At 39.8% G+C, this 25524-nt stretch overlaps 1 protein-coding gene across 1 annotated transcript in view; it reads right to left on the bottom strand.

Annotated features, from left to right (window-relative positions):
• The window catches only part of isy1 (ISY1 splicing factor homolog), a 52490-nt gene extending 27593 nt beyond the window's left edge, over nt 1-24897 (bottom strand). The window contains exons 1-8 of the mRNA XM_056274321.1: nt 24807-24897; nt 20530-20552; nt 19689-19740; nt 18257-18322; nt 17586-17628; nt 13722-13834; nt 9975-10092; nt 2706-2828 (exon numbers count right to left, since the gene is read on the bottom strand). Coding sequence (XP_056130296.1) covers nt 2706-2828; nt 9975-10092; nt 13722-13834; nt 17586-17628; nt 18257-18322; nt 19689-19740; nt 20530-20552; nt 24807-24809 — 541 coding nt within the window. The 5' untranslated portion in view covers nt 24810-24897. The remainder of the gene's footprint in view (nt 1-2705; nt 2829-9974; nt 10093-13721; nt 13835-17585; nt 17629-18256; nt 18323-19688; nt 19741-20529; nt 20553-24806) is intronic.
• Between the last annotated feature and the right edge of the window lie 627 nt (nt 24898-25524).

Here is a 25524-nt window from a genome sequence, read left to right as displayed (position 1 = left end):
AGTCTTGAAGGCAGATGGAAAGCATCCTGCCTACAGGGAGGTGTGGATGAGCTGGGTTAAAAAGGGAAGGAGTTCAGGTGCTATAGACTGAAGAAGAGGGGAGGGGACCGGGTCAAGGGAGCATTTGGTGTCCGCGGTGGTGGAGTGGTCTAAGCATCGGCTTTGTGTCGATGTAGTTGCCCACTGGGGACCGGGGTTAGCGCCCCGGTCTCGTCAGATCCGACTATGGCCGGACTCGCTGAAGCAGCAATAATTGGCAACACTGTCTTCAGGAGGGGGCGTAGTCGGCTTGTGTTCGTCACATGAATGTGTCTCTGTGTGTGTCGGAAAAAGCAGTGTTTTGGCCTGGATTCGCCTTGTCACGAAAGTGGCGAGGCGTCTCCTTCGAGACTGCCGGCCAGAGAGATGCAGTTGGCGAACGCATGCAGTACGAGGGTGGGCGTTTGAACTAAAAATAGGGATCGATTGGCCACTAAATTGGGGGAAAAAGGGAAAAATCAGAAATAATTTTTTAAAAAAGGGAGCATGTGGTGAGGCGACTGGATGTGATAAGGTAGCCTACTTGAAGTACGATCAGCTGATCACCCACCCCCCACACAGAAGGAAAAGACAATCCAGCCCCAGCCCTGACAGATCCGAGGTGCCCCCCTCTGCCGTTACTTCAACCCCGAACTAACATAACTACTTAGACACACCAATTTGGACCCATAGATGGTAAGATCACCTGTTTTCATCTTTCTTTAATCATGTCAGCAGCTCTGAAGGTAAATAATATCTGTCCTAAATGCCAAAGAAATGTGAAATCCCAAACCATCACCTGTGGCCTAGTTTTTGATTTATATCAATGATCTTGCTGCCGTATCAAGTTCAATTTTCTCCATTTTATCTGCAGATGACACAAATCTACTACTTTCCCACAAACATTTTAAAACCCTCATTGATGACGCTAACCTTGGTCTCCTCGCCTTTTCCGAATGGTTCCAAAAGAAGTCAGCTGGTGGCAGGGCCTTTTCCTATCGGGCTCCATTTTCGTGGAATAACCTGCCTGCTGCCATCAGACAATCGGAGTCTGTTGAGTCCTTTAAATCCAAACTTAAAACTCATCTTTTTGCCTTAGTTTACAATTAGTTGCCTTTTAGTTGAGTGCTTCACAACCTGTACTGGATGGTGGGTTGGTTTTCTGTCTCAATGAATTTACCAACCACTGTTCTGCCGACGAGATTATCGAGTATAGATTACAGAGTATAGATTATAGATTACAGAGTATAGATTATGATGAATTGATGACTTAATTGATTATGGCTAATGACCGTTGCAAACTGTTCTCTTCTCTAACATGTCTTTTCTGTCTCTCTGAATGACGTCTTCTCCTTTCTCTTTTTCTGTGTTTGAATGGTATTATGTGAGTCTCTCTTGTGTTCATGTGCAGTCGGTTCTCCTCCCAGGTCTCCGTGGTGATGGTGGTCATCATTTGGATGCTGCCTGCCCTTCCTCTCCTCACATAAGTTGTTCTTTTATTACATGATGATGCTGGTCACGTGGCTTGGGTCCTGGACTGCTCCGTTGGCATGTTGACACTGCTTGGCATCCTGTGCATCATGTTCTTCATAAATGTTATGTCCATTATAATTCTGTTATCCTCTTTCAATGTTGTGCTGTGTAAATTGCGTGAACACAACATCCATTGCACGCTGTCCGTCTTGGGAGAGAGATCCCTCCTCTGTTGCTCTCCCTGAGGTTTCTTCCTGTTGTTTCTCCCTGTTAAAGGGTTTTTAGGGAGTTGTTCCTTATCCGATGAGAGGGTCTAAGGACAGGATGTTGTGTTGCTGTTAAGCCCACTGAGGCATATTTGTAATTTGTGATATTGGGCTATACAAATAAAATTGATTTGATTTGATTTCCAGCAGAACAAACTATCACTAAATATTAAAAAAAATAATTTTATAATATTCTCAGGAGAAAAAAAACAAAACAAAGATGAAACCAACCTCTTTACCGAGGGCAACAAAACCTTCCGCTCGCTTCTTGGGCATGATAGTTGATGAAAAATGTTGCATTGTAACTAAGCGTCTGCTTTTTTCGTCCTCTTTTACTTTATCTTAATTTTTACTTTTATTTTGTTTGTGTGTTTGTTTTTCCTATTTTTTATTTATTTATTCTGTGTGGGGTTTTTTTGATTAAAATTTACTAATATGGTGAGGCTTCATTATAAGCCCTCCTCGGGTTTCTTAACTCGTATTTTAAACTGATTTACGTGATGTAAATAGTATTTTAAACAGTTTTAAGTGATGTCAATAGTATTTTAAACAGTTTTAAGTGATGTCAATAGTATTTTTAACTGTTTTAAGTGATGTCAATAGTATTTTAAACAGTTTTAAGTGATTAACTCGTATTTTAAACTGTTTTACGTGATGTGAATAGTATTTTAAACAATTTTAAGTGATTAAATCATATGTTAAACTGTGTTAAGAGATGTAAATAGTATTTTAAACAGTTTAAATGATTAAATCGTATTTTAAACTCTTAAGTGATGTAAATAGTATCTTAAACTGTTTTAAGCGATGTAAATAGCATTTTAAAGTTTTAAGTGATGTAAAAAGCATTTTAAACTGTTTTAAGCGATGTAAGTGGTATTTTAAACAGTTTTAAGTGATGGAAATAGTATTTGAAACAGTTTTAAATTATGGTAGTATTCTAAACAGTACTTTGTTTCTCGTAGTCTTGCTCTAAAGGAAGCAGAACTCCATCGTCTTCGTCCCGGTAGCCATAATACTCTGCATCCACATCCTTCATCAGCTCTGCACGAGTCTTCCTCACTGGAGGGGCGGCTGGAGACAGAGACAGAGAGAGAGAGAGAAATCAACAGAGGAACAACCGAGGGAAAAACAGAAAAGGAGAAAGATCGAAAGAAAGAGATAAGATAGCTATGTAGACAATGCTGCAGATGAAATGAAGACTGAAGGCTTACTGTCCAACACACACACACACTATGATGTGTAAAGTCAGCATTATGTGAGGTGATGTGTCCAGCTGTGAAGATGCTCCTCCTGTAATTTTGTTGTTTCCTGTGGGAAGGGGACTGGTCTTGTTTTATAGAGCCTACAGGACCATAAGCACTTCCCCCTTTCTAAAAATGAAAATATTTTTAACTTTCACTGATGCACCCAGCTCATCCATGTCAGTTCTATTTCCACCAACCAGTGAGAATGCAGGACGGGACCAGAGAGAACATTTAAACTAGACTGACTTTTTGACAGCAGAGATACCAAAATATTAGAAATAAATCAATTAACTCGGTACTTTGGTTAACCTGCTGTGGCGCCGCACAGAAGTACAGGAGTTCTGGTTAATTACCCATAACTACACTCAACAAATGTTGGTCAAGAAGTCCCTTTCTCTCCAGGCTTTACGTTTTGGGAGACCCCAGTATTAGAAGATTTAACTCCCTCTAATGCAGACTGGGTCCAAACTGCCCTCATGCTGGGCTGGAAACTCACTGTTATGAGTTGGAAAACCTCCTCTACACCCGCAGCAGCTCTGTGGCAGTGTTGTAGTACTTGAGTCCAGGACTCGGACTTGAGTCCGACTCAAGTCCTGATTTTCAGGACTCATGACTCGACTTGGACTTGAGCACTGATGACTCAGACTTGGACTCAAGCATTGACTGCATTCGGACTTGAAAGTTGGAGATGAGGACTCGGACTTGTTAATTGATAAAGACTGTTTTTTTTTGTTAATTTTTTTTTGTTTGGCTATTGTGTCACAAAGTAAATAAACTCCCTTTGAAGGGGTGACAGCTGTGTCATTTTTGTTTAATGTAGACTTTTTTATTTGTATGTCAGCTTTTTTACGGTACCAGAGTGGAGCACCGGAGCCCATCTTGGAACTTGACTCAGACTCAACCTTGATGACTCGGACTCGGACTCAGGTAATGGGGACTTGACTCGGACTCTTCTTTGGGGACTCGAACACTGGGGACTGGAGACTCGACAAGGACTCGAGGTTTAGTGACTCGACTACAACACTGCTCTGTGGTACACCCAGTTGGTAAACTAACTGCAAAAGAAGCTCTATCATTCAGGTTACTCACTAACTCTACCTCCAGCAGTGGGAGCCATAGCACCTTATTTGGATAGGGGCTAACAGGGTTGGATCATCATAAGGCCAACGCAACTTAATGGAAATGACTTTGTGGAATAGTGTGTAATGTGGCTAACTATGTGTCTTCCCTACATGCCACGTTATACCCAACATGACATTTGTAACCTTTTTAATCCATCCATCCATTATCCAAACCACTTATCCTGCTCTCAGGGATGCTGGAGCCTATCCCAGCAGTCATTGGGCGACAGGCAGAGAGACACCCTGGACCGGCCACCAGTCCATCACAGGGCCCACACACACACACACACACACACACTCACATGTAGGGACAGCATAGTACGGCCGATTCACCTGACCTACATGTCTTTGGACTGTGGGAGGAAACCGGAGCCCCCGGAGGAAACCCACACAGACACGGGGAGAACATGCAAACTTCACACAGAGGATGACCCGGGGGACCCCCAAGGTTTGACTACCCCGAGGCTCGAACCCAGGACCTTCTTGCTGTGAGGTGACCGTGCTAACCACTGCACCACCGTGCCGCCCTTTTTAATTAGTAACAATGTAAGTATATGTTTTTATTGAGTAACGCTGTAAGTGTATATATATATATATATATATATATATATATATATACACTACCGTTCAAAAGTTTGGGATCACCCAAACAATTTTGTGTTTTCCATGAAAAGTCACACTTATTCACCACCATATGTTGTGAAATGAATAGAAAATAGAGTCAAGACATTGACAAGGTTAGAAATAATGATTTGTATTTGAAATAAGATTTTTTTTACATCAAACTTTGCTTTCGTCAAAGAATCCTCCATTTGCAGCAATTACAGCATTGCAGACCTTTGGCATTCTAGCTGTTAATTTGTTGAGGTAATCTGGAGAAATTGCACCCCACGCTTCCAGAAGCAGCTCCCACAAGTTGGATTGGTTGGATGGGCACTTCTTGCGTACCATACGGTCAAGCTGCTCCCACAACAGCTCAATGGGGTTCAGATCTGGTGACTGCGCTGGCCACTCCATTACCGATAGAATACCAGCTGCCTGCTTCTGCTCTAAATAGTTCTTGCACAATTTGGAGGTGTGTTTAGGGTCATTGTCCTGTTGTAGGATGAAATTGGCTCCAATCAAGCGCTGTCCACTGGGTATGGCATGGCGTTGCAAAATGGAGTGATAGCCTTCCTTATTCAGAATCCCTTTTACCCTGTACAAATCTCCCACCTTACCAGCACCAAAGCAACCCCAGACCATCACATTACCTCCACCATGCTTAACAGATGGCGTCAGGCATTCTTCCAGCATCTTTTCATTTGTTCTGCGTCTCACAAACGTTCTTCTTTGTGATCCAAACACCTCAAACTTGGATTCATCCGTCCACAACACTTTTTTCCAGTCTTCCTCTGTCCAATGTCTGTGTTCTTTTGCCCATCTTAATCTTTTTCTTTTATTGGTCAGTCTCAGATATGGCTTTTTCTTTGCCACTCTGCCCTGAAGCCCAGAATCCCGCAGCCGCCTCTTCACTGTAGATGTTGACACTGGTGTTTTGCGGGTACTATTTAATGAAGATGCCAGTTGGGGACCTGTGAGGCGTCTGTTTCTCAAACTAGAGACTCTAATGTACTTATCTTCTTGCTCAGTTGTGCAACGCGGCCTCCCACTTCTTTTTCTACTCTGGTTAGAGCCTGTTTGTGCTGTCCTCTGAAGGGAGTAGTACACACCGGTGTAGGAAATCTTCAATTTCTTAGCAATTTCTCGCATGGAATAGCCTTCATTTCTAAGAACAAGAATAGACTGTCGAGTTTCAGATGAAAGTTCTCTTTTTCTGGCCATTTTGAGCGTTTAATTGACCCCACAAATGTGATGCTCCAGAAACTCAATCTGCTCAAAGGAAGGTCAGTTTTGTAGCTTCTGTAACGAGCTAAACTGTTTTCAGATGTGTGAACATGATTGCACAAGGGTTTTCTAATCATCAATTAGCCTTCTGAGCCAATGAGCAAACACATTGTACCATTAGAACACTGGAGTGATAGTAGCTTGAAATGGGCCTCTATACACCTATGTAGATATTGCACCAAAAACCAGACATTTGCAGCTAGAATAGTCATTTACCACATTAGCAATGTATAGAGTGTATTTCTTTAAAGTTAAGACTAGTTTAAAGTTATCTTCATTGAAAAGTACAGTGCTTTTCCTTCAAAAATATGGACATTTCAATGTGATCCCAAACTTTTGAACAGTAGTGTATATATATATATATATATATATATATATATTAATTATTTATTTCTGATTTTTCCCTTTTTCTCCCAATTTAGTGGCCAATCGATCCCTATTTTTAGTTCAAATACCCACCCTCGTACTGCATGTGTCCGCCAACTGCATCTCTCCAGCCGGCAGTCTCCAAGGAGACGCCTCGCCACTTTCGTGACAAGGCGAATCCAGACCGAACCACCGCTTTTCCCCCCACACACACAGAGACACATTCATGTGACGAACACAAGCCGACCCTGCCCCCTCCTGAAGAGTCCGACCATAGTCGGGTCTGATGAGACCGGGGAGCGAACCCTGGTCCCCAGTGGGCAACTGCGTCGACACAAAGCCAATGCTTAGACCGATACACCACCGCGGACCCTAGTACATATAAGTCTATATTTTTAATGAGTAACGATGTAAATATATTTCTTTTAATTAGTAACAATGTAAGTATATATTCTTATTGAGTAACAATGTAAGTATATATTTTTAATGAGTAATGATGTAAATATATATATTTTAATTAGTAATGATGTAAGTATATTTTTATTAGTAATGATGTAAGTATTATTTTTTTAATTAGTAACGATGTCAGTATATATTTTAAATTAGCAACTGTAAGTATACATTTTTTAATAAGTAATGATGTAAGTATATATTTCTAATTAGCAACTATGTAGGTATATGTTTTTAATGAGTAACTATGTAAGTGTATGTGTGTGTATATATATATATATATATATATATATATATATATATATATATATATATATGTTTTTTTTTAAATTTATTTCTGATTTTTCCCTTTTTCTCCCAATTTAGTGGCCAATCGATCCCTATTTTTAGTTCAAATACCCACCCTCGTACTGCATGTGTCCGCCACCTGCATCTCTCCAGCCGGCAGTCTCCAAGGAGACGCCTCGCCACTTTCGTGACAAGGCGAATCCAGGCCGAACCACCGCTTTTCCCCCACACACACAGAGACACATTCATGTGACGAACACAAGCCAACTCTGCCCCCTCCTGAAGAGTCCGACCATAGTCGGGTCTGACGAGACCGGGGAGCGAACCCTGGTCCTCAGTGGGCAACTGCGTCGACATAAAGCCAATGCTTAGACCGCTACACCACCGCGGACCCTAGTATATATAAGTATATATTTTTAATGAGTAACGATGTAAAAAAAAATTTAATTAGTAACGATGTAAGTATATATTTTTAATGAGTAATGATGTAAGTATATATATTTTTAATGAGTAACGATTTAAGTATATATTTTTTAATTAGTAACGATGTAAGTATATATTTTAAATTAGCAGCTGTTCTGCCTGCACCGTTTATTTTGATGTAATACCACTTTTAACCACTGGGTGGCTGCATGCTATTGTTTTGATGTGATTTAGCGCCACCAGCACAAGAAGAAGAATGAAACAGGAAGTGTAGTTACAGTAAAGAAAGTAGAAAAAGTTGTTGCATGTCTCAATCTTCGCTCATCATTCTGTTTAATGCTATCAGAAAGCAATGACTGTACGTCTAAATAATAGTGTACATCTTTGGTGACGTTTGTAGGTGTATATTGTGTAGTTTGAATATTTGATAGGGTAGTTTTGTTAGCTTAGGAAAAACGGGATCTATAAGCTAAGCTGTATTGTGTGCTAGCTATTCATTTGGATGTGTTAGCTACATTATTGAGTTGCATGGTGTTAGCAATACTGGATATTACTATGATAGTTTTGCGTTAGCTACAGACATTAGGTAAATAGCTATATGTTAGCTACAGAAATAGATGTTTTAGCTAGTTAGCCATAGAGATTTTATACAGTCTTACTGTAATTCAGGTTACTTTTGATAGATAACGGTATATCTATATGCAAATATTTTACACCTATGCATATTTTTATATTTTGCGTAGGTGATCAAAATTGTATTTTATTTTCTTCTCTACAGTTTCACTCGTCGTCGTCGTCGTTTCACTATAGTTAATGGCAAGACGTCATTAAATTCCCCTGACTTCGAGTTTGGCTTGCTGTTCATCTTTGTTCCAACACTTCTGGGAAGTTTACAACATTGAGGGAGCAGTACAAACTGTAAGTATACATTTTTTAGTAAGTAACGATGTAAGTATATATTTCTAATTAGCAACTATGTAGGTATATCTTTTTAATTAGTAACTATGTAAGTATATATTTTTAATTAGTAACGATGTCAGTGTATATTTGGGGCATATTCAGACTTTGTCTTCAGTATAGGATGAAGTATGTGAGCATGTGTGACAGGAAATAGGGTTATGTGATGTATGATTGGAAATGTCCACTGGAGACACGCTGTACTAGTAACTTGTAGCTGATACATTACCATTCATGGTGCGGCAGTGATTTATTTTGTATTATTTTTATATTTCATGTCCTTTCTAACACAGCTATATATATATATATATATATATATATATATATACGCACATACAGATCAAACACAGTTGCAGCGGTTCATCTCTGCACCATGTCCACTGAGAGAATCAACTTGTCTCACCTCATGATGGTTAACTCAGCCACCTGTAACATCTCTACCCTTCTGGCATCCACTCCTTTATTTTGTGTGGATTTTTCCCCTTTTCTCCCAATTGTATCCGGCCAGTTGCCCTCCCCTGATCAGGGGAGGGCTGCAGACTACCACATGCCTCCTCCCATACATGTGGAGTCGCCAGCCGCTTCTTTTCACCTGACAGTGAGGAGTTTCACCAGGGGGACGTGGCGCGTGGGAGGATCACGATATTCCCCCCAGTTCGCCCTCCCCCCTGAACAGGCGCCCCAATCGTCCAGAGGAGGTGCTACTGCAGCGACCAGGACACATACCGACATCCGGCTTCCCACCCGCAGACATGGCCAATTGTGTCTGTAGGGACACCCGACCAAGCCGGAGGTAACCTGCACCTGCAGTCACTGTATTGTTTAGAAGGGTGGGACACCCGCAGACACTGTATTGTTTAGAAGCGTGGGGACACCTGCAGACACTGTATTGTTTATAAAGGTGGGACACCTGCAGTCAGGTGAGACTGAAGAGGACACCTAGATGATGATGAAAGGTTTCTGTGTCCAGATGAACTGATTCAAGCTTCTGTGATTCTCCAAATAGAGCTTCATACTGTCTGTTACTACATCATGTAACTGTGCAGCTATGCGTAAGCAATATTTATTCCATCTATGGGAAGATTGATTAAGTGGTGTATAGTCATATACTGGTACAGTTTATACCTGTACTACACGTGTGTGTAGCAATATACTGGTATTACATGGGTAGTATACTGGTACAGTTTATACCTGTACTACACTTGTGTGTGTAGCAATATACTGGTATTATATGGGTAGTATACTGGTACAGTTTATACCTGTACTACACTTGTGTGTGTGTGTGTACGTATATACACACATATATGTATGTATATACTGGTATTACATAGGTGGTATACTGGTACAGTTTATATCTGTACTACACTTATGTGTGTATAGTGGTATTACATGGGTAGTATACTGGTACAGTTTGTATATAGTATATACGTATATACTGGTATTACATGGGTAGTATACTGGTATACGTGACAGGTACATACGTTCTTTCTCAAACAGCTCTCGGACCCCCGGCAGATCTCTGGCAGCTCCAAAGTATTTATACCCTCTGTTACCTGGAACCTCCTTTCCCTCATGGTCCAACATTTTAGGACCTATACGCTGAAATATTCACCAACATGATATTCATCAGTACTCTGTTTACTAATATTCACCAACATGATATTCATCAGTACTCGGGTTTACTAATATTCACCAACATGATATTCATAAGTACTTTGTTTACTAATATTCACCAACATGATATTCATCAGTACTCTGTTTACTAATATCCACCAACATGATATTCATCAGTACTCTGTTTAATAATAATCACTCTCACTAACACCAAACATCAGGAGGCTGCGATGAATAAACACTTTAATGAAGCAACATTAACCAACACAATGAGCATACAATTAATAAACAACATAACGACAGTATATGAACACACACGGCAGAAATAACCAACGTCTTACCTGTAGTCAGAAATGTTGTCTTACCTGTAGTCAGAAATAATGTCTTACCTGTAGTCAGAAATGTTGTCTTACCTGTAGTCAGAAATAATGTCTTACATGTAGTCAGAAATACTGTCTTACCTGTAGTCAGAAATGTTGTCTTACATGTAGTCAGAAATGTTGTCTTACCTGTAGTCAGAAATGTTGTCTTACCTGTAGTCAGAAATAATGTCTTACATGTAGTCAGAAATACTGTCTTACCCTGTAGTCAGAAATAATGTCCTACCTTGTAGTCAGAAATACTCTTACCTGTAGTCAGAAATGTTGTCTTACCTGTAGTCAGAAATACTGTCTTACCTGTAGTCAGAAATACTGTCTTACCAGGTAGTCAGAAATAATGTCTTACCTTTGGTCAGAAATAGTCTTGCCTGTAGTCAGAAATAATGTCTTACCTGTAGTCAGAAATAATGTCATACCTGTAGTCAGAAATAATGTCCTACCTTCTAGTCAGAAATAATGTCTTATGTGTAGTCGGAAATACTGTCTTACCTGTAGTCAGAAATAATGTCTTACATGTAGTCAGAAATACTGTCTTACCTGTAGTCAGAAATAATGTCTTACCTGTAGTCAGAAATACTGTCTTACCCTGTAGTCAGAAATAATGTCCTACCTTGTAGTCAGAAATACTCTTACCTGTAGTCAGAAATGTTGTCTTACCTGTAGTCAGAAATACTGTCTTACCTGTAGTCAGAAATACTGTCTTACCAGGTAGTCAGAAATAATGTCTTACCTTTGGTCAGAAATAGTCTTGCCTGTAGTCAGAAATACTGTCTTACCAGGTAGTCAGAAATAATGTCTTACCTTTGGTCAGAAATAGTCTTGCCTGTAGTCAGAAATACTGTCTTACCAGGTAGTCAGAAATAATGTCTTACCTTTGGTCAGGAATAGTCTTGCCTGTAGTCAGAAATAATGTCTTACCCTGTAATAAGAAATACTGTCTTACCTGTAGTCAGAAATAATGTCTTACCTGTGGTCAGAAATAATGTCTTACCCGGTAGTCAGAAATAATGTCTTACCCGGAAGGCAGAAATAATTTCTTACCCTGTAGTCAGAAATAGTCTTACCTGTAGTCAGAAATACTGTCTTACCTGTAGTCAGAAATACTGTCTTACCCTGTAGTCAGAAATAATGTCATACCTGTAGCCAGAAATAATGTCCTACCTTGTAGTCAGAAATAATGTCTTACCCTGTAGTCAGAAATAATGTCTTACCTGTAGTCAGAAATAATGTCTTACCCTGTAGTAAGAAATACTGTCTTACCTGTAGTCAGAAATAATGTCTTACATGTAGTCAGAAATAATGTCTTACCCGGAAGGCAGAAATAATTTCTTACCCTGTAGTCAGAAATAGTCTAACCTGTAGTCAGAAATACTGTCTTACCTGTAGTCAGAAATACTGTCTTACCCTGTAGTCAGAAATAATGTCATACCTGTAGCCAGAAATAATGTCCTACCTTGTAGTCAGAAATAATGTCTTACCCTGTAGTCAGAAATAATGTCTTACCTGTAGTCAGAAATAATGTCTTACCCTGTAGTAAGAAATACTGTCTTACCTGTAGTCAGAAATAATGTCTTACATGTAGTCAGAAATAATGTCTTACCCGGTGGTCAGAAATAATGTCTTACCCGGAAGGCAGAAATAATGTCTTACCCTGTAGTCAGAAATAATGTCTTACCTGTAGTCAGAAATAATGTCTTACCTCTGGTCAGAAATAGTCTTGCCTGTAGTCAGAAATACTGTCTTACCCTGTAGTCAGAAATAATGTCTTACCTGTAGCCAGAAATAATGTCCTACCTTGTAGTCAGAAATAATGTCTTACCCTGTAGTCAGAAATAATGTCTTACCCTGTAGTCAGAAATAATGTCTTACCCTGTAATCAGAAATACTGTCTTACCCTGTAGTCAGAAATACTGTCTTACCCTGTAGTCAGAAATAATGTCTTACCTGTAGTCAGAAATAATGTCTTACCTGTAGTCAGAAATAATGTCTTACCCTGTAATAAGAAATACTGTCTTACCTGTAATCAGAAATAATGTCTTACCTGTTGTCAGAAATAATGTCTTACCTTTGGTCAGAAATAGTCTTGACTGTAGTCAGAAATACTGTCTTACCCTGTAGTCAGAAATAATGTCATACCTGTAGCCAGAAATAATGTCCTACCTTGTAGTCAGAAATAATGTCTTACACTGTAGTCAGAAATAATGTCTTACCTGTAGTCAGAAATAATGTCTTACCCTGTAGTCAGAAATAATGTCTTACCTGTAGTCAGAAATAATGTCTTACCTGTAGTCAGAAATAATGTCTTACCCTGTAATAAGAAATACTGTCTCACCTGTAGTCAGAAATAATGTCTTACCTGTTGTCAGAAATAATGTCTTACCCTGTAGTCAGAAATAATGTCTTACCTGTAGTCAGAAATAATGTCTTACCTGTTGTCAGAAATAATGTCTTACCCTGTAGTCAGAAATAATGTCTTACCCTGTAGTCAGAAATAATGTCTTACCTGTTGTCAGAAATAATGTCTTACCCTGTAGTCAGAAATAATGTCTTACCCTGTAGTCAGAAATAATGTCTTACCCTGTAATAAGAAATACTGTCTTACCTGTAGTCAGAAATAATGTCTTACCTGTTGTCAGAAATAATGTCTTACCCTGTAGTCAGAAATAGTCTTACTCTGTAGTCAGAAATAATGTCTTACCTGTAGTCAGAAATAATGTCTTACCCTGTAATAAGAAATACTGTCTTACCTGTAGTCAGAAATAATGTCTTACCTGTTGTCAGAAATAATGTCTTACCCTGTAGTCAGAAATAGTCTTACTCTGTAGTCAGAAATAATGTCTTACCTGTAGTCAGAAATAATGTCTTACTCTGTAGTCAGAAATAATGTCTTACTCTGTAGTCAGAAATAATGTCTTACCCTGTAGTCAGAAATAATGTCTTACTCTGTAGTCAGAAATGTCTTACCCTGTAGTCAGAAATACTGTCTTACCCTGTTGTCAGAAATACTGTCTTACCCCGTAGTCAGAAATACTGTCTTACCCTGTAGTCAGAAATAATGTCTTAGCCTGTAGTCAGAAATACTGTCTTACCTGTGGTCAGAAATACTGTCTTACCTGTAGTCAGAAATACTGTCTTACCCCGTAGTCAGAAATAATGTCTTACCTGTAGTCAGAAATAATGTCTTACCTGTGGTCAGAAATACTGTCTTACCTGTAGTCAGAAATAATGTCTTACCCCGTAGTCAGGTCCACCCAGCTCTTTGATCCGGACTTCCCAGTGCCCTTTCTCTCGCAGTAACTTGTTGATTTCATCATTCAGATCACGAATCCTGAACTCCCCCAAACCCGCTGGACACACACACACACACACACACACACACACACACACACACACACACACACACACACACACAGAAGTGAAACACGTTTCAGGAGAGAAATACACCAACAGGCAGATTGAAAGAGCGACGAGTCAACATGAAAGTAATGTGTGTCCACTGAAATGACGTTCAGCCCACACCAGTTCTTGTTCTGATATGATTAATAGTCTGGGTTATGATATGATTAACAGTCTGGGTTATGATGTGATTTACAGTCTGGGTAACGATGTGATTATTAGCCTGGGTTCTGATGTGATAATAGTCTTGGTTCTGATGTGATTAATAGTCTTGTTATGATGCAATTAATAGTCTGGGTTATGATGTGATTAACAGTCTGGGTTCTGATGTGATTAATCGTCTTGTTACGATGTGATTAATAGTTTTGTTATGATGTGATTAATAGTCTGGGTTTTGATGTGATTAATAGTTTTGTTATGATGTGATTAATAGTCTGGGTTATGATGTGATTAATAGTCTGGGTTATGATATGATTAATAGCCTGGGTTTTGATGTGATTAATAGTTTTGTTATGATGTGATTAATAGTCTGGGTTCTGATGTGAGTAATAGTCTGGGTTCTGATGTTATTAATAGTCTGGGTTATGATGTGATTAATAGTTTGGGCTATGATGTGATTAATAGTCTGGGGTTATGATGTGATTAATATTCTGGGTTATGATGTGATTAATAGTCTGGGCTATGATGTGGTTAATAGTCTGGGTTTTGATGTGATTAATAGTTTTGTTATGATGTGATTAATAGTCTGGGTTATGATGTGATTAATAGGTTTGTTATGATGTGATGAATAGTCATGTTATGATGTGATAAATAGTCTGGGTTCTGCTGCGATTAATAGTCTTGTTATGACGTGATTAATATTCTGGGTTCTGATGTGATTAACGGTCTGGGTTATGATGTGATTAATAGTCTGGGTTACGATGTGATTAATATTCTTGTTTATGATATGATTAATAGTCTGGGTTCTGATGTGAGTAATAGTCTGGGTTATGATGTTATTGATAGTCTGGGTTCTGATGTGATTAATAGTCTGGGTTGTGATGTGATTAATAGTTTTGTTATGATGTGATTAATAGTCGCGTTATGATGTGATAAATAGTCTGGGTTCTGCTGCGATTAATAGTCTTGTTATGACGTGATTAATATTCTGGGTTCTGATGTGATTAACAGTCTGGGTTCTGATGTGATTAATAGTCTTGTTATGATGTGATTAATAGTCTGGGTTATCATGTGATTAATGGTCTGGGTTCTGATGTGATTAATAGTCTGTGTTCTGATGTGATTAATATTCTGGGTTCTGATGTGATTAATAGTCTGAGTTATGATGTGATTAATAATCTGGGTTATGATGTGAGTAATAGTCTGGGTTCTGATGTGATTAATAGTCTGGGTTATGATGTGATTAATATTCTGGGTTCTGATGTGATTAATAGTCTTGTTATGTTGTGATTAATCATCTGGGTTATGATGTGATTAATAGTCATGTTATGATGTGATTAATAGTCTGGGCTATGGTGTGATTAACAGTCTGGGTTATGATGTGATTAATAGTCTGGGTTCTGCTGCAATTAATCATCTTGTTATGACGTGATTAATATTCTGGGTTCTGATGTGATTAACAGTCTGGGTTATGATGTGATTAATAGTCATGTTATGATGTGATTAATAGTCTGGGTTACGATGTGATTAATAGTCATGTTATGATGTGATTAATAGTCTGGGTTATGATGTGATTAATCATCTGGGTTATGGTGTGATTATTCGTCTTGTTATGTGATTAATAGTCTGGGCTATGATGTGATTAACAGTCAGGGTTATGATGTGATTAATAGTCATGTTATGATGTGATTAATAGTCTGGGTTACGATGTGATTAATAGTCATGTTATGATGTGATTAATAGTCTGGGTTATGATGTGATTAATCATCTGGGTTATGGTGTGATTATTCGTCTTGTTATGTGATTAATAGTCTGGGCTATGATGTGATTAACAGTCAGGGTTATGATGTGATTAATAGTCATGTTATGATGTGATTAATAGTCTGGGTTACGATGTGATTAATAGTCGTGTTATGATTTGATTAATAGTCTGGGTTATGATGTGATTAATAGTCATGTTATGATGTGATTAATAGTCTGGGCTATGATGTGATTAATAGTCATGTTATGATGTGATTAATAGTCTGGGCTTTGATGTGATTAACAGTCAGGGTTATGATGTGATTAATAGTCATGTTATGATGTGATTAATAGTCTGGGTTATGATGTGATTAATAGTCATGTTATGATGTGATTAACAGTCTGGGTTACGATGTGATTAATAGTCATGTTATGATGTGATTAATAGTCTGGGTTACGATGTGATTAATAGTCATGTTATGATTTGATTAATCGTCTGGGTTATGATGTGATTAATAGTCATGTTATGATGTGATTAATAGTCATGTTATGATGTGATTAACAGTCAGGGTTATGATGTGATTAATAGTCATGTTATGATGTGATTAATAGTCTGGGTTATGATGTGATTAATAGTCATGTTATGATGTGATTAACAGTCTGGGTTACGATGTGATTAATAGTCATGTTATGATGTGATTAATAGTCTGGGTTACGATGTGATTAATAGTCTGGGTTATGATGTGATTAACAGTCTGGGTTACGATGTGATTAATAGTCATGTTATGATTTGATTAATCGTCTGGGTTATGATGTGATTAATAGTCTGGGTTATGATGTGATTAATAGTCATGTTATGATGTGATTAACAGTCAGGGTTATGATGTGATTAATAGTCATGTTATGATGTGATTAATAGTCTGGGTTATGATGTGATTAATAGTCATGTTATGATGTGATTAACAGTCTGGGTTACGATGTGATTAATAGTCATGTTATGATGTGATTAATAGTCTGGTTTACGATGTGATTAATAGTCTGGGTTATGATGTGATTAACAGTCTGGGTTACGATGTGATTAATAGTCATGTTATGATTTGATTAATAGTCTGGGTTATGATGTGATTAATAGTCAGTGCTGTCAGATGTGTCTCACATGCAGGTTGTGACATCACTACTGTTAGGGTTAGGGTTACATCACACTGACATCACTGGGGGGATATTAAGTCTGTTCAGGAATAATGAAGGAATAAGGGGCTCAGTAGGCTGTCCAGCTCGGAGGCCTGAGCTGTGATGTGCCTCTATAGTAGAAACAAAGAGCGGACATGAAGAAACCAAAGTAACAATTGAGGAACAACTAATGTGGAAGATCTCCAAATTTACTGAGCTTTAGGACAAAAGAAGATTTTCGTACGATTTCTTTCAGCAGGACTCAAGACATGATAGAAGGATGAAATATTAATGTTCTCTTTGATTGTAATCTCCTGTGTTCAGCTCGCATTTTTTTCAGGGTTGAAAACAAAAAAAAGCACAAGATCTTCTACAACTTTACGTGTTCTGCTTGAATCCAGCATCCCTGCATGATGGATGTGTGGTGTCAGCCAATCTTCACACAGATTTAGAGAAAAGCTCTGAGGACGGAGGGTATCAGGAAGGGGTGCTGGAGAGAGACCACTGTTGCTATGCCAACAGGTATTCTGAAAACAGTTCTGCTAAGATAGCTTTTCTGCACTAAACAAGCTTCATCTGCACACAGCTACTGACACATCAGCTGTGAGCAGGTGCAGAGGTCAGGATGCTCACCATTTTGGATTTGGGCCACTTTCTTAGAGATCTCACTGATGATCTAATAAATAAAAACAAAGAAACAAACAAAAGTACATGTTAAAACAAACTGGTTTAGTTATTCAGTCTAAAAGTTTTTAACTGCGACTACAGCAACAACTATTACAGCTACTGCTAGTACTTCTGCTGCTGTTACTGTTAATACTACCACAGCTACTACTGTCATTAACACAAATACTGCTACCATTCCTACCATTTCCACTGTCACTATGACCCCTACTACATCCGCACTATTTGTGATGGTCATGGTCATTTTCAATTCAGGCTGATAAGCCAAGTTCTTGATGTAGCAGGAAGTGACCAGACTGTCCATCACACCAAGTATCACTGACTGAACCTTTAAGTCAGTGGACATCCAGGGGACATCCACTTTCTCCTGCTTTTCTCATATAACTTACTTACAATGTCACAAAAATATCAAAAAGTCCATGTATGGTGGTGTATGTATGAAACTGCCAGTAAGTCTTTCCCCAACTGCTCCACTGCAGCAGATCAACACACTGACTGACTGACTGACTGACTGACTGACTGACTGACTGACAGCACACTGACTGACAGCAAACCCAGAGACTGACTGACAGCACACTTACTGACTTTTACAAAACTGAAAGTAAAGTGAAAATTAAAACCTGTCTCCGCCATTTCTCCGCTTTAGGAAGATCACAGCACTCTGACGCCAGGAAAGGCCTCCGTTCCTACAGACACACAGTTTGTATTTTTAAGTTAAATTTACCTATTCGTATTTCTACATTTGACTACAATGTGACATTCGGTTTAGACATCTCTTCATTCTTGCAGATCTCTACTTATAGTGTGTACATTTTTCCTTTTATATCACACTTGCTTTGGCAGTGTAAACATGTGTTGCTTTGGCAATGTAAACATGTGTTGCTTTGGCAATGTAAACATGTGTTGCTTTGGCAGTGTAAACATGTGTTGCTTTGGCAATGTAAACATGTGTTGCTTTGGCAATGTAAACATGTGTTGCTTTGGCAATGTAAACATGTGTTGCTTTGGCAGTGTAAACATGTGTTGCTTTGGCAGGGTAAACATGTGTTGCTTTGGCAGTGTAAACATGTGTTGCTTTGGCAGTGTAAACATGTGTTGCTTTGGCAGTGTAAACGTGTTGCTTTGGCAGTGTAAACACGTGTTGCTTTGGCAGTGTAAACATGTGTTGCTTTGGCAATGTAAACATGTGTTGCTTTGGCAGTGTAAACGTGTTGCTTTGGCAATGTAAACATGTGTTGCTTTGGCAATGTAAACATGTGTTGCTTTGGCAATGTAAACATGTGTTGCTTTGGCAGTGTAAACATGTGTTGCTTTGGCAGTGTAAACATGTGTTGCTTTGGCAGTGTAAACATGTGTTGCTTTGGCAGTGTAAACATGTGTTGCTTTGGCAGGGTAAACATGTGTTGCTTTGGCAGTGTAAACATGTGTTGCTTTGGCAGTGTAAACATGTGTTGCTTTGGCAGGGTAAACACGTGTTGCTTTGGCAGTGTAAACACGTGTTGCTTTGGCAGTGTAAACATGTGTTGCTTTGACAGGGTAAACATGTGTTGCTTTGGCAGTGTAAACACGTGTTGCTTTGGCAGGGTAAACATGTGTTGCTTTGGCAGTGTAAACATGTGTTGCTTTGGCAGGGTAAACATGTGTTGCTTTGGCAGTGTAAACATGTGTTGCTTTGGCAGTGTAAACACGTGTTGCTTTGGCAGTGTAAACACGTGTTTCTCTGCCAGGAAATCCCTTCTGAGATGCAGTGGAACAGAGACAGAGGGTGTTTCACACCCGGACCAAAACCTAAAACGGACCCAACAGCTCAGGTGTGAGCACCCGGAGAGAGAAAAGAGAGACAGAAAGAGCTGGAAAAAAAAAAGAAAAAAAGGGGGGGGGCGTAGTGAGAAAGTTCGAGAGATGGACGGGGGGGGGCAGACAGACTGAATATCAGATGAGGAGGAAAAACAATGAAATAAACCAAATAACACAATTACTACTTATTATATTTGCAACTGTTTCAGAGCTGTGAGGACTAGAAGAGAATCAAGTGAGTGGCTGTCAGTTTACCTTGACTTTGCCCTCCTCCAGCTGGGCCTGTCTGAACCGGGCCAGAGCCGTCCTGCAGAACACAGCAGAGTCAGTCAAAACCCAAACTGACCTGGTTCTGTCACATAAAGGCTTTACCAATGATAACTAGTAGAAAGCCAAAGTTATGATATTACTGTGCAGACTTTCATAGTGGTAACCACTAATGAAGCACATAAATAATAAAGCACGTAAAATAATGAAGCACGTAAATAATAAAGCACATAAAATAATGAAGCACATAAATAATAAAGCACGTAAAATAATGAAGCACGTAAATAATAAAGCACATAAAATAATGAAGCACATAAATAATAAAGCACGTAAAATAATGAAGCACGTAAATAATAAAGCACATAAAATAATGAAGCAAGTAAATAATAAAGCACGTAAAATAATGAAGCACGTAAATAATAAAGCACATAAAATAATGAAGCAAGTAAATAAAGCACGTAAAATAATGAAGCACGTAAATAATAAAGCACGTAAAATAATGAAGCACGTAAATAATAAAGCAGATCAAATAATGAAACACGTAAATAATAAAGCACGTAAAATAATGAAGCACGTAAATAATAAAGCACATCAAATAATGAAACACGTAAATAATAAAGCATGTAAAATAATGAAGCACGTAAATAATAAAGCACATCAAATAATGAAGCACACAAATAATAAAGCACATAAAACTGGATGAAATTTGACATGTAGTAAATATTACAACTGTACACCCAACAACCATCATTAATATTACCATTAACAACATTACTGAGACTCTCTCTCTCTCTCACACACACACACACACACATTTGGCAGTACTCACATTGCCTTCTCAGCGTTGCGGGCCTGGATGGGACAAACAGACATTTATACAAGTGTTCAAAAGACGACATGACCCACCAGCTGAGTTAACTAGTTAGTTGGGTGGTTAGTTAACTAGTTAGTGAGCTGGTTAGTTAACTATTTAGTGGGATGGTTCGTTAACTAGTTAACGAGGCTGTTATTTAAATAGTTAATGAGATGGTTAGTTAACTAGTTCATGAGATGGTTAGTTAGCTGGTCAGTGAGTTTGTTAGTTATTAGTTAGTGGGATGGTTAGTTTGATAGTTAGTGGGGTGGTCAGTTAGCTAGTTAGTGAGATGGTTAGTTAATTAGTGGGATGGTTAGTTACCTAGTTACTGGGATGTCAGTTAGCTAGTTAGTGAGATGGTTAGTTTGATAGTTAGTGGGGTGGTCAGTTAGCTAGTTAGTGAGATGGTTAGTTAATTAGTGGGATGGTTAGTTACCTAGTTACTGGGATGTCAGTTAGCTAGTTAGCGGGATGTTAGTTAACTATACTTGGCACACAAACTAAGGAAATGTGTGTTTGGTAGAGTATGTCTTTGTTGTAACAATGCTTCTTGGCAGTAAATCTTATACTGTTGGAAAGCCTGTTTATCTGCCTTTTAAATGGCGCCACATGTGTAAGGAACCTGCATCTGTGGGGTGAGCAGCAGAGCTGAGTATGTGGGTTGCGCCCATGAAACATTTGCCAGATCTGCTCTGCCAACGCCAAACAGCTTATTTTGCTGCTGCTGTTGACTCTTGTGTTGAGCTTCTGGTACCCCAGGTGCTGACCATCAGCTGCCTGGTAGAAGATTTACTGCCAAGAAGCATCGTTACACCAAAGACATCATCTACCAAACACACATTTCCTTACTTTTTGTGCTAAGTTTAGTTAGTGGGATGTTAGTTAATTAGTTAGTGGGATGGTTAGTTAACAAACTACTGAGGTGTGAATTAATATCGTCTTGTGTTTCAAACTCTGCTGTGAAGAGTAAACAGGGTTTACCCATGGACCCAGAAGGATCAGAAAAAAGTCCAGCTGTAAGCAGCAGACCAGCCAACACATTTTACACCCAGAAGGTCCAAACTCTGGCATGGACACAATCAACCTCACCCAGAGTCTCTCTGAACCTGCCCACTTCGGTCTCTCTAGTCCACGCATTTTGATTCCCTTCAACATGAAGGAAGAGGAACGAGGATGATCCAGGGGAGACCAGTAAAGTCTGAACGAGGATCAGGGGAGACCAGTAAAGTCTGAACGAGGATCAGGGGAGACCAGTAAAGTCTGAACGAGGATGATCCAGGGGAGACCAGTAAAGTCTGAACGAGGATGATCCAGGGGAGACCAGTAAAGTCTGAACGAGGATGATCCAGAGAAGACCAGTAAAGTCTGAACGAGGATGATCCAGGGGAGACCAGTAAAGTCTGAACGAGGATGATCCAGGGGAGACCAGTAAAGTCTGAACGAGGATGATCCAGGGGAGACCAGTAAAGTCTGAACGAGGATGATCCAGGGGAGAGCAGTAAAGTCTGAACGAGGATGATCCAGGGGAGACCAGTAAAGTCTGAACGAGGATGATCCAGGGGAGACCAGTAAAGTCTGAACGAGGATGATCCAGGGGAGAGCAGTAAAGTCTGAACGAGGATGATCCAGGGGAGACCAGTAAAGTCTGAACGAGGATGATCCAGAGAAGACCAGTAAAGTCTGAACGAGGATGATCCAGGGGAGACCAGTAAAGTCTGAACGAGGATGATCCAGGGGAGACCAGTAAAGTCTGAACGAGGATGATCCAGGGGAGAGCAGTAAAGTCTGAACGAGGATGATCCAGGGGAGACCAGTAAAGTCTGGGGGGGGGGGGGTTCAGCTCTGGAGGACCCGTTGGTGTAGTGTGACAGCTCGTGCTGTTAGCAGGCTAACGGGACGTGTCACCTAAAGTCTGTGTAGTTAGTGTGACTGCCCAGCATTCACACTATTGCTTTGCAGTTCTTTATTTATTTATTTCTCTTCCCCCCATTGTTTGACACTTTGTAGCTCCTTCATACTTTTAGCTACTGAAGCCATTCAACTATCAAAATGTTCAACTCATTAAGGACATCAGTGCTCCCCTTTCAGATTTTTCATATCTTTTGAACTTTTTGAAATATTCAACTTTTTTCAGCCATTTTTTGAATGGGAGTAATGGGGCACTTTTGCAACCTTTCCACCTCTTTTACTCCTTCGTACTTTTAGCCACTGAAACCATTAAGGTTTCAAAATGTTCATCTCTTTAAGCCCATTAAGGCTCACATTTCTGTTTTTTGAAATCTTTTATACTTTTAGACATATTAAGCTTTTTCTACTTTTTCAAAACAATGGAAGTCTATGGGGAAAGGTTGAAACCCTCATCACTTTGAACTGTATCTCCTCCTTCATGTTTTGAGCTAGAAACCCCATTTAAAGCTTAAACGGTTCAGGACATTCAGCTCTTTCAGAATCCTATTCAGATTTTTAAAATATTTTATAGTTTTTGAACAACTCAGCTCTAAAGTTTAGCAATTCTGCCATACACTTTGCCTGTTAGAATGTTCAGTCCTATTGTGACGTCACATATCAATTTGAAACTCAACTGCCAGGCCTAATTACTGTCAACTCTCAACACCTGGTAGATCTGATCAGCTTCTGCCACCTCTTAACTGCTCTTCCTCCCTCTTCAACCTCCCTACCTTCCTTCCTTCCTACCTACCTTCCTTCCTTCCTTCCTACAACCTTCCTACCTACCTTCCTTCCTTCCTACCTACCTTCCTACCGTCTTTCCTACCTTCCTACAACCTACCTTCCTACCTTGCTTCCTACCGTCTTTCCTACCTTCCTTCCTACAACCTTCCTACCTTCCTACAACCTACCTTCCTTCCTTCCTACAACCTTCTTACCTTCCTCCCTCTTCAACCTTCCTACCTTCCTTTCTTCCTACAACCTTCCTACCGTCTTTCCTACCTTCCTACAACCTTCCTACCTTCCTTCCTTCCTACCATCCTTTCTACAACCTTCTTACCTTCCTGCCTTCCTTCCTACAACCTACCTTCCTTCCTTCCTACAACCTCCCTGCTATCCTACCTTCCTACAACCTTCTTACCCTCCTTCCTACCCGTCCTCTTCATCACTACTCTTCATCTTCATCACCACCCTTCTTCATCACTCTTCCTCTTCATCACTACCCTCCTCCTCTCATTCTACCCCTCCTCTCATAACAAATAAAGACCATTTCTTCAGATGTACTGTAGCTCTTTTTTCTTCTTTTAGAAGAACAATGTTCAGGTCAGGTTTTGCAGTCCAAAGACCTATAGGTCTACTTGGGGGGGGGGGACTCTTTTACCAGCAGAGGGGGGGGAGCGTCACATATTTCAGACTATTCAAGCCTTTTCCATACATAGTAAACCATTGCTGCAAATGCTTGCACGTTGTGTTACAGCCTTGTGTGTGTGTTTGTAATGGGACTGGGAGCACTTCGAAATCTTTGCACCACTTCCACTTTTTCATACTTTAAACTACAGAAACCATTCAACAATCAAACTATTAATGTATTTAGCCCATTATGGCACATTTTTCAGTTTTTTATACCTTTAAAACTTTTAAAGTATTCAGCCATTTCACATTTCAGTTTCCAGGTATTTCAGGTAGGCTAGTGACTTTCTGGCTTTTGCTATTCATCCATTTCCAGCAACGCTTTCACCATTTCTTTCGGCAGCTCAGCATTCACACGCTTTTTCTGTGGAGAAGCGTGTTTCTAGTTCCTGTTGTGTTTCCATGACTTTGAAATAAAACAGGCATTAACCGTAAACCCGTGGAACAACAATGGACACGTTGTAACACTAAAAATGACAATAGAGCTAATTACTGTCTCATGAACTCGTTAACACGTATTCCCCTCCTGGCCTGCAGTGTCACTACTGTGATGGTGCTGGCGGTGCTGGCATGCCCAAAGACACCGCTAACACGCAGTCTGGTTTTAAGGATGTAATACAACAAGCCGCTGTGCCGGCGTGTTTCTGACCGCTCTCCGGGCTCCGGGCTCCGGGCTCCGGGCTCCGGGCTCCGGGCTCCGGGCTCCGGGCTCCGGGCTCCGGGCTCCGGGCTCGGCAGCAGCAGCAGAGAGCGGTGTGTGTCTGCTCTCTGCCGAGGAGCGGTGTGTGTCTGCGGGGGTGTGTAGCAGACACACACCGCTGGCTGCTGCTGCTGGGGCTCGGCAGACGCCCGACTCAGTCCGTCATCACTACAAATCCAACTTGTAGACTCACCATCTTTCTTCCTGCGACGATCCTTTATTAGAAAGACGTAACGTCACGAATCGGCTCCAACCAACGAAACGCGCGCGACGACACACACCGGAAGTGTTTCCTCAGTTGAGGCCAAAGGTGAAAGGGTACACTCCTTTTTTTTATATACTTTTTTTATTGACACGTTTAAATTCTCACACAACACATAAAACAAAAGAAGGGGGATAAAAGTACAGAAAATGAAATGCATGAAGGAAGGGGAGGGGATTTTTTTAAACGAATCTTTATTAATACAACAGATTTGGCACACAGAGGACATAACGAACGTACATAAGGGCGCCGGGCTACGTTCCACCCCATCACATAAAGACATACATAAGTTAGACGTTTTCACAGCCTTTTTGTTCGTAGGGGAAGAAATAAGTTTACATATTTGTTTTAGTAATTAGAATGACTCACAAGAACAGCGCACAGCATTATGGGTATCAGATAACGTAACCGACCACTAGGTGTCGCTAAGGGCTCAATATCAACATCCATAACGTCTTCCTTCCTTTAGATTAATGTTCTGTAAATACTTTGAACTCTTAACTTCTCAATAACTGTTGCATAATAACACAACTTATCAATAACTTCTTGTATCACATTGCAGCATGCGTGACATTAACTGTCCTTCCACAACTTCTCTCTTTTTTCCTCTTTTTCTAACAATACTAATAATAACGGAATAGACCAACAC

Source organism: Lampris incognitus, chromosome 2 (genome assembly GCF_029633865.1).
Source record: "Lampris incognitus isolate fLamInc1 chromosome 2, fLamInc1.hap2, whole genome shotgun sequence".
Taxonomy (NCBI): domain Eukaryota; kingdom Metazoa; phylum Chordata; class Actinopteri; order Lampriformes; family Lampridae; genus Lampris; species Lampris incognitus.
The sequence above is the reverse complement of the archived record's forward strand: the minus strand, read 5'-3'. Positions and strand labels throughout refer to the sequence as shown.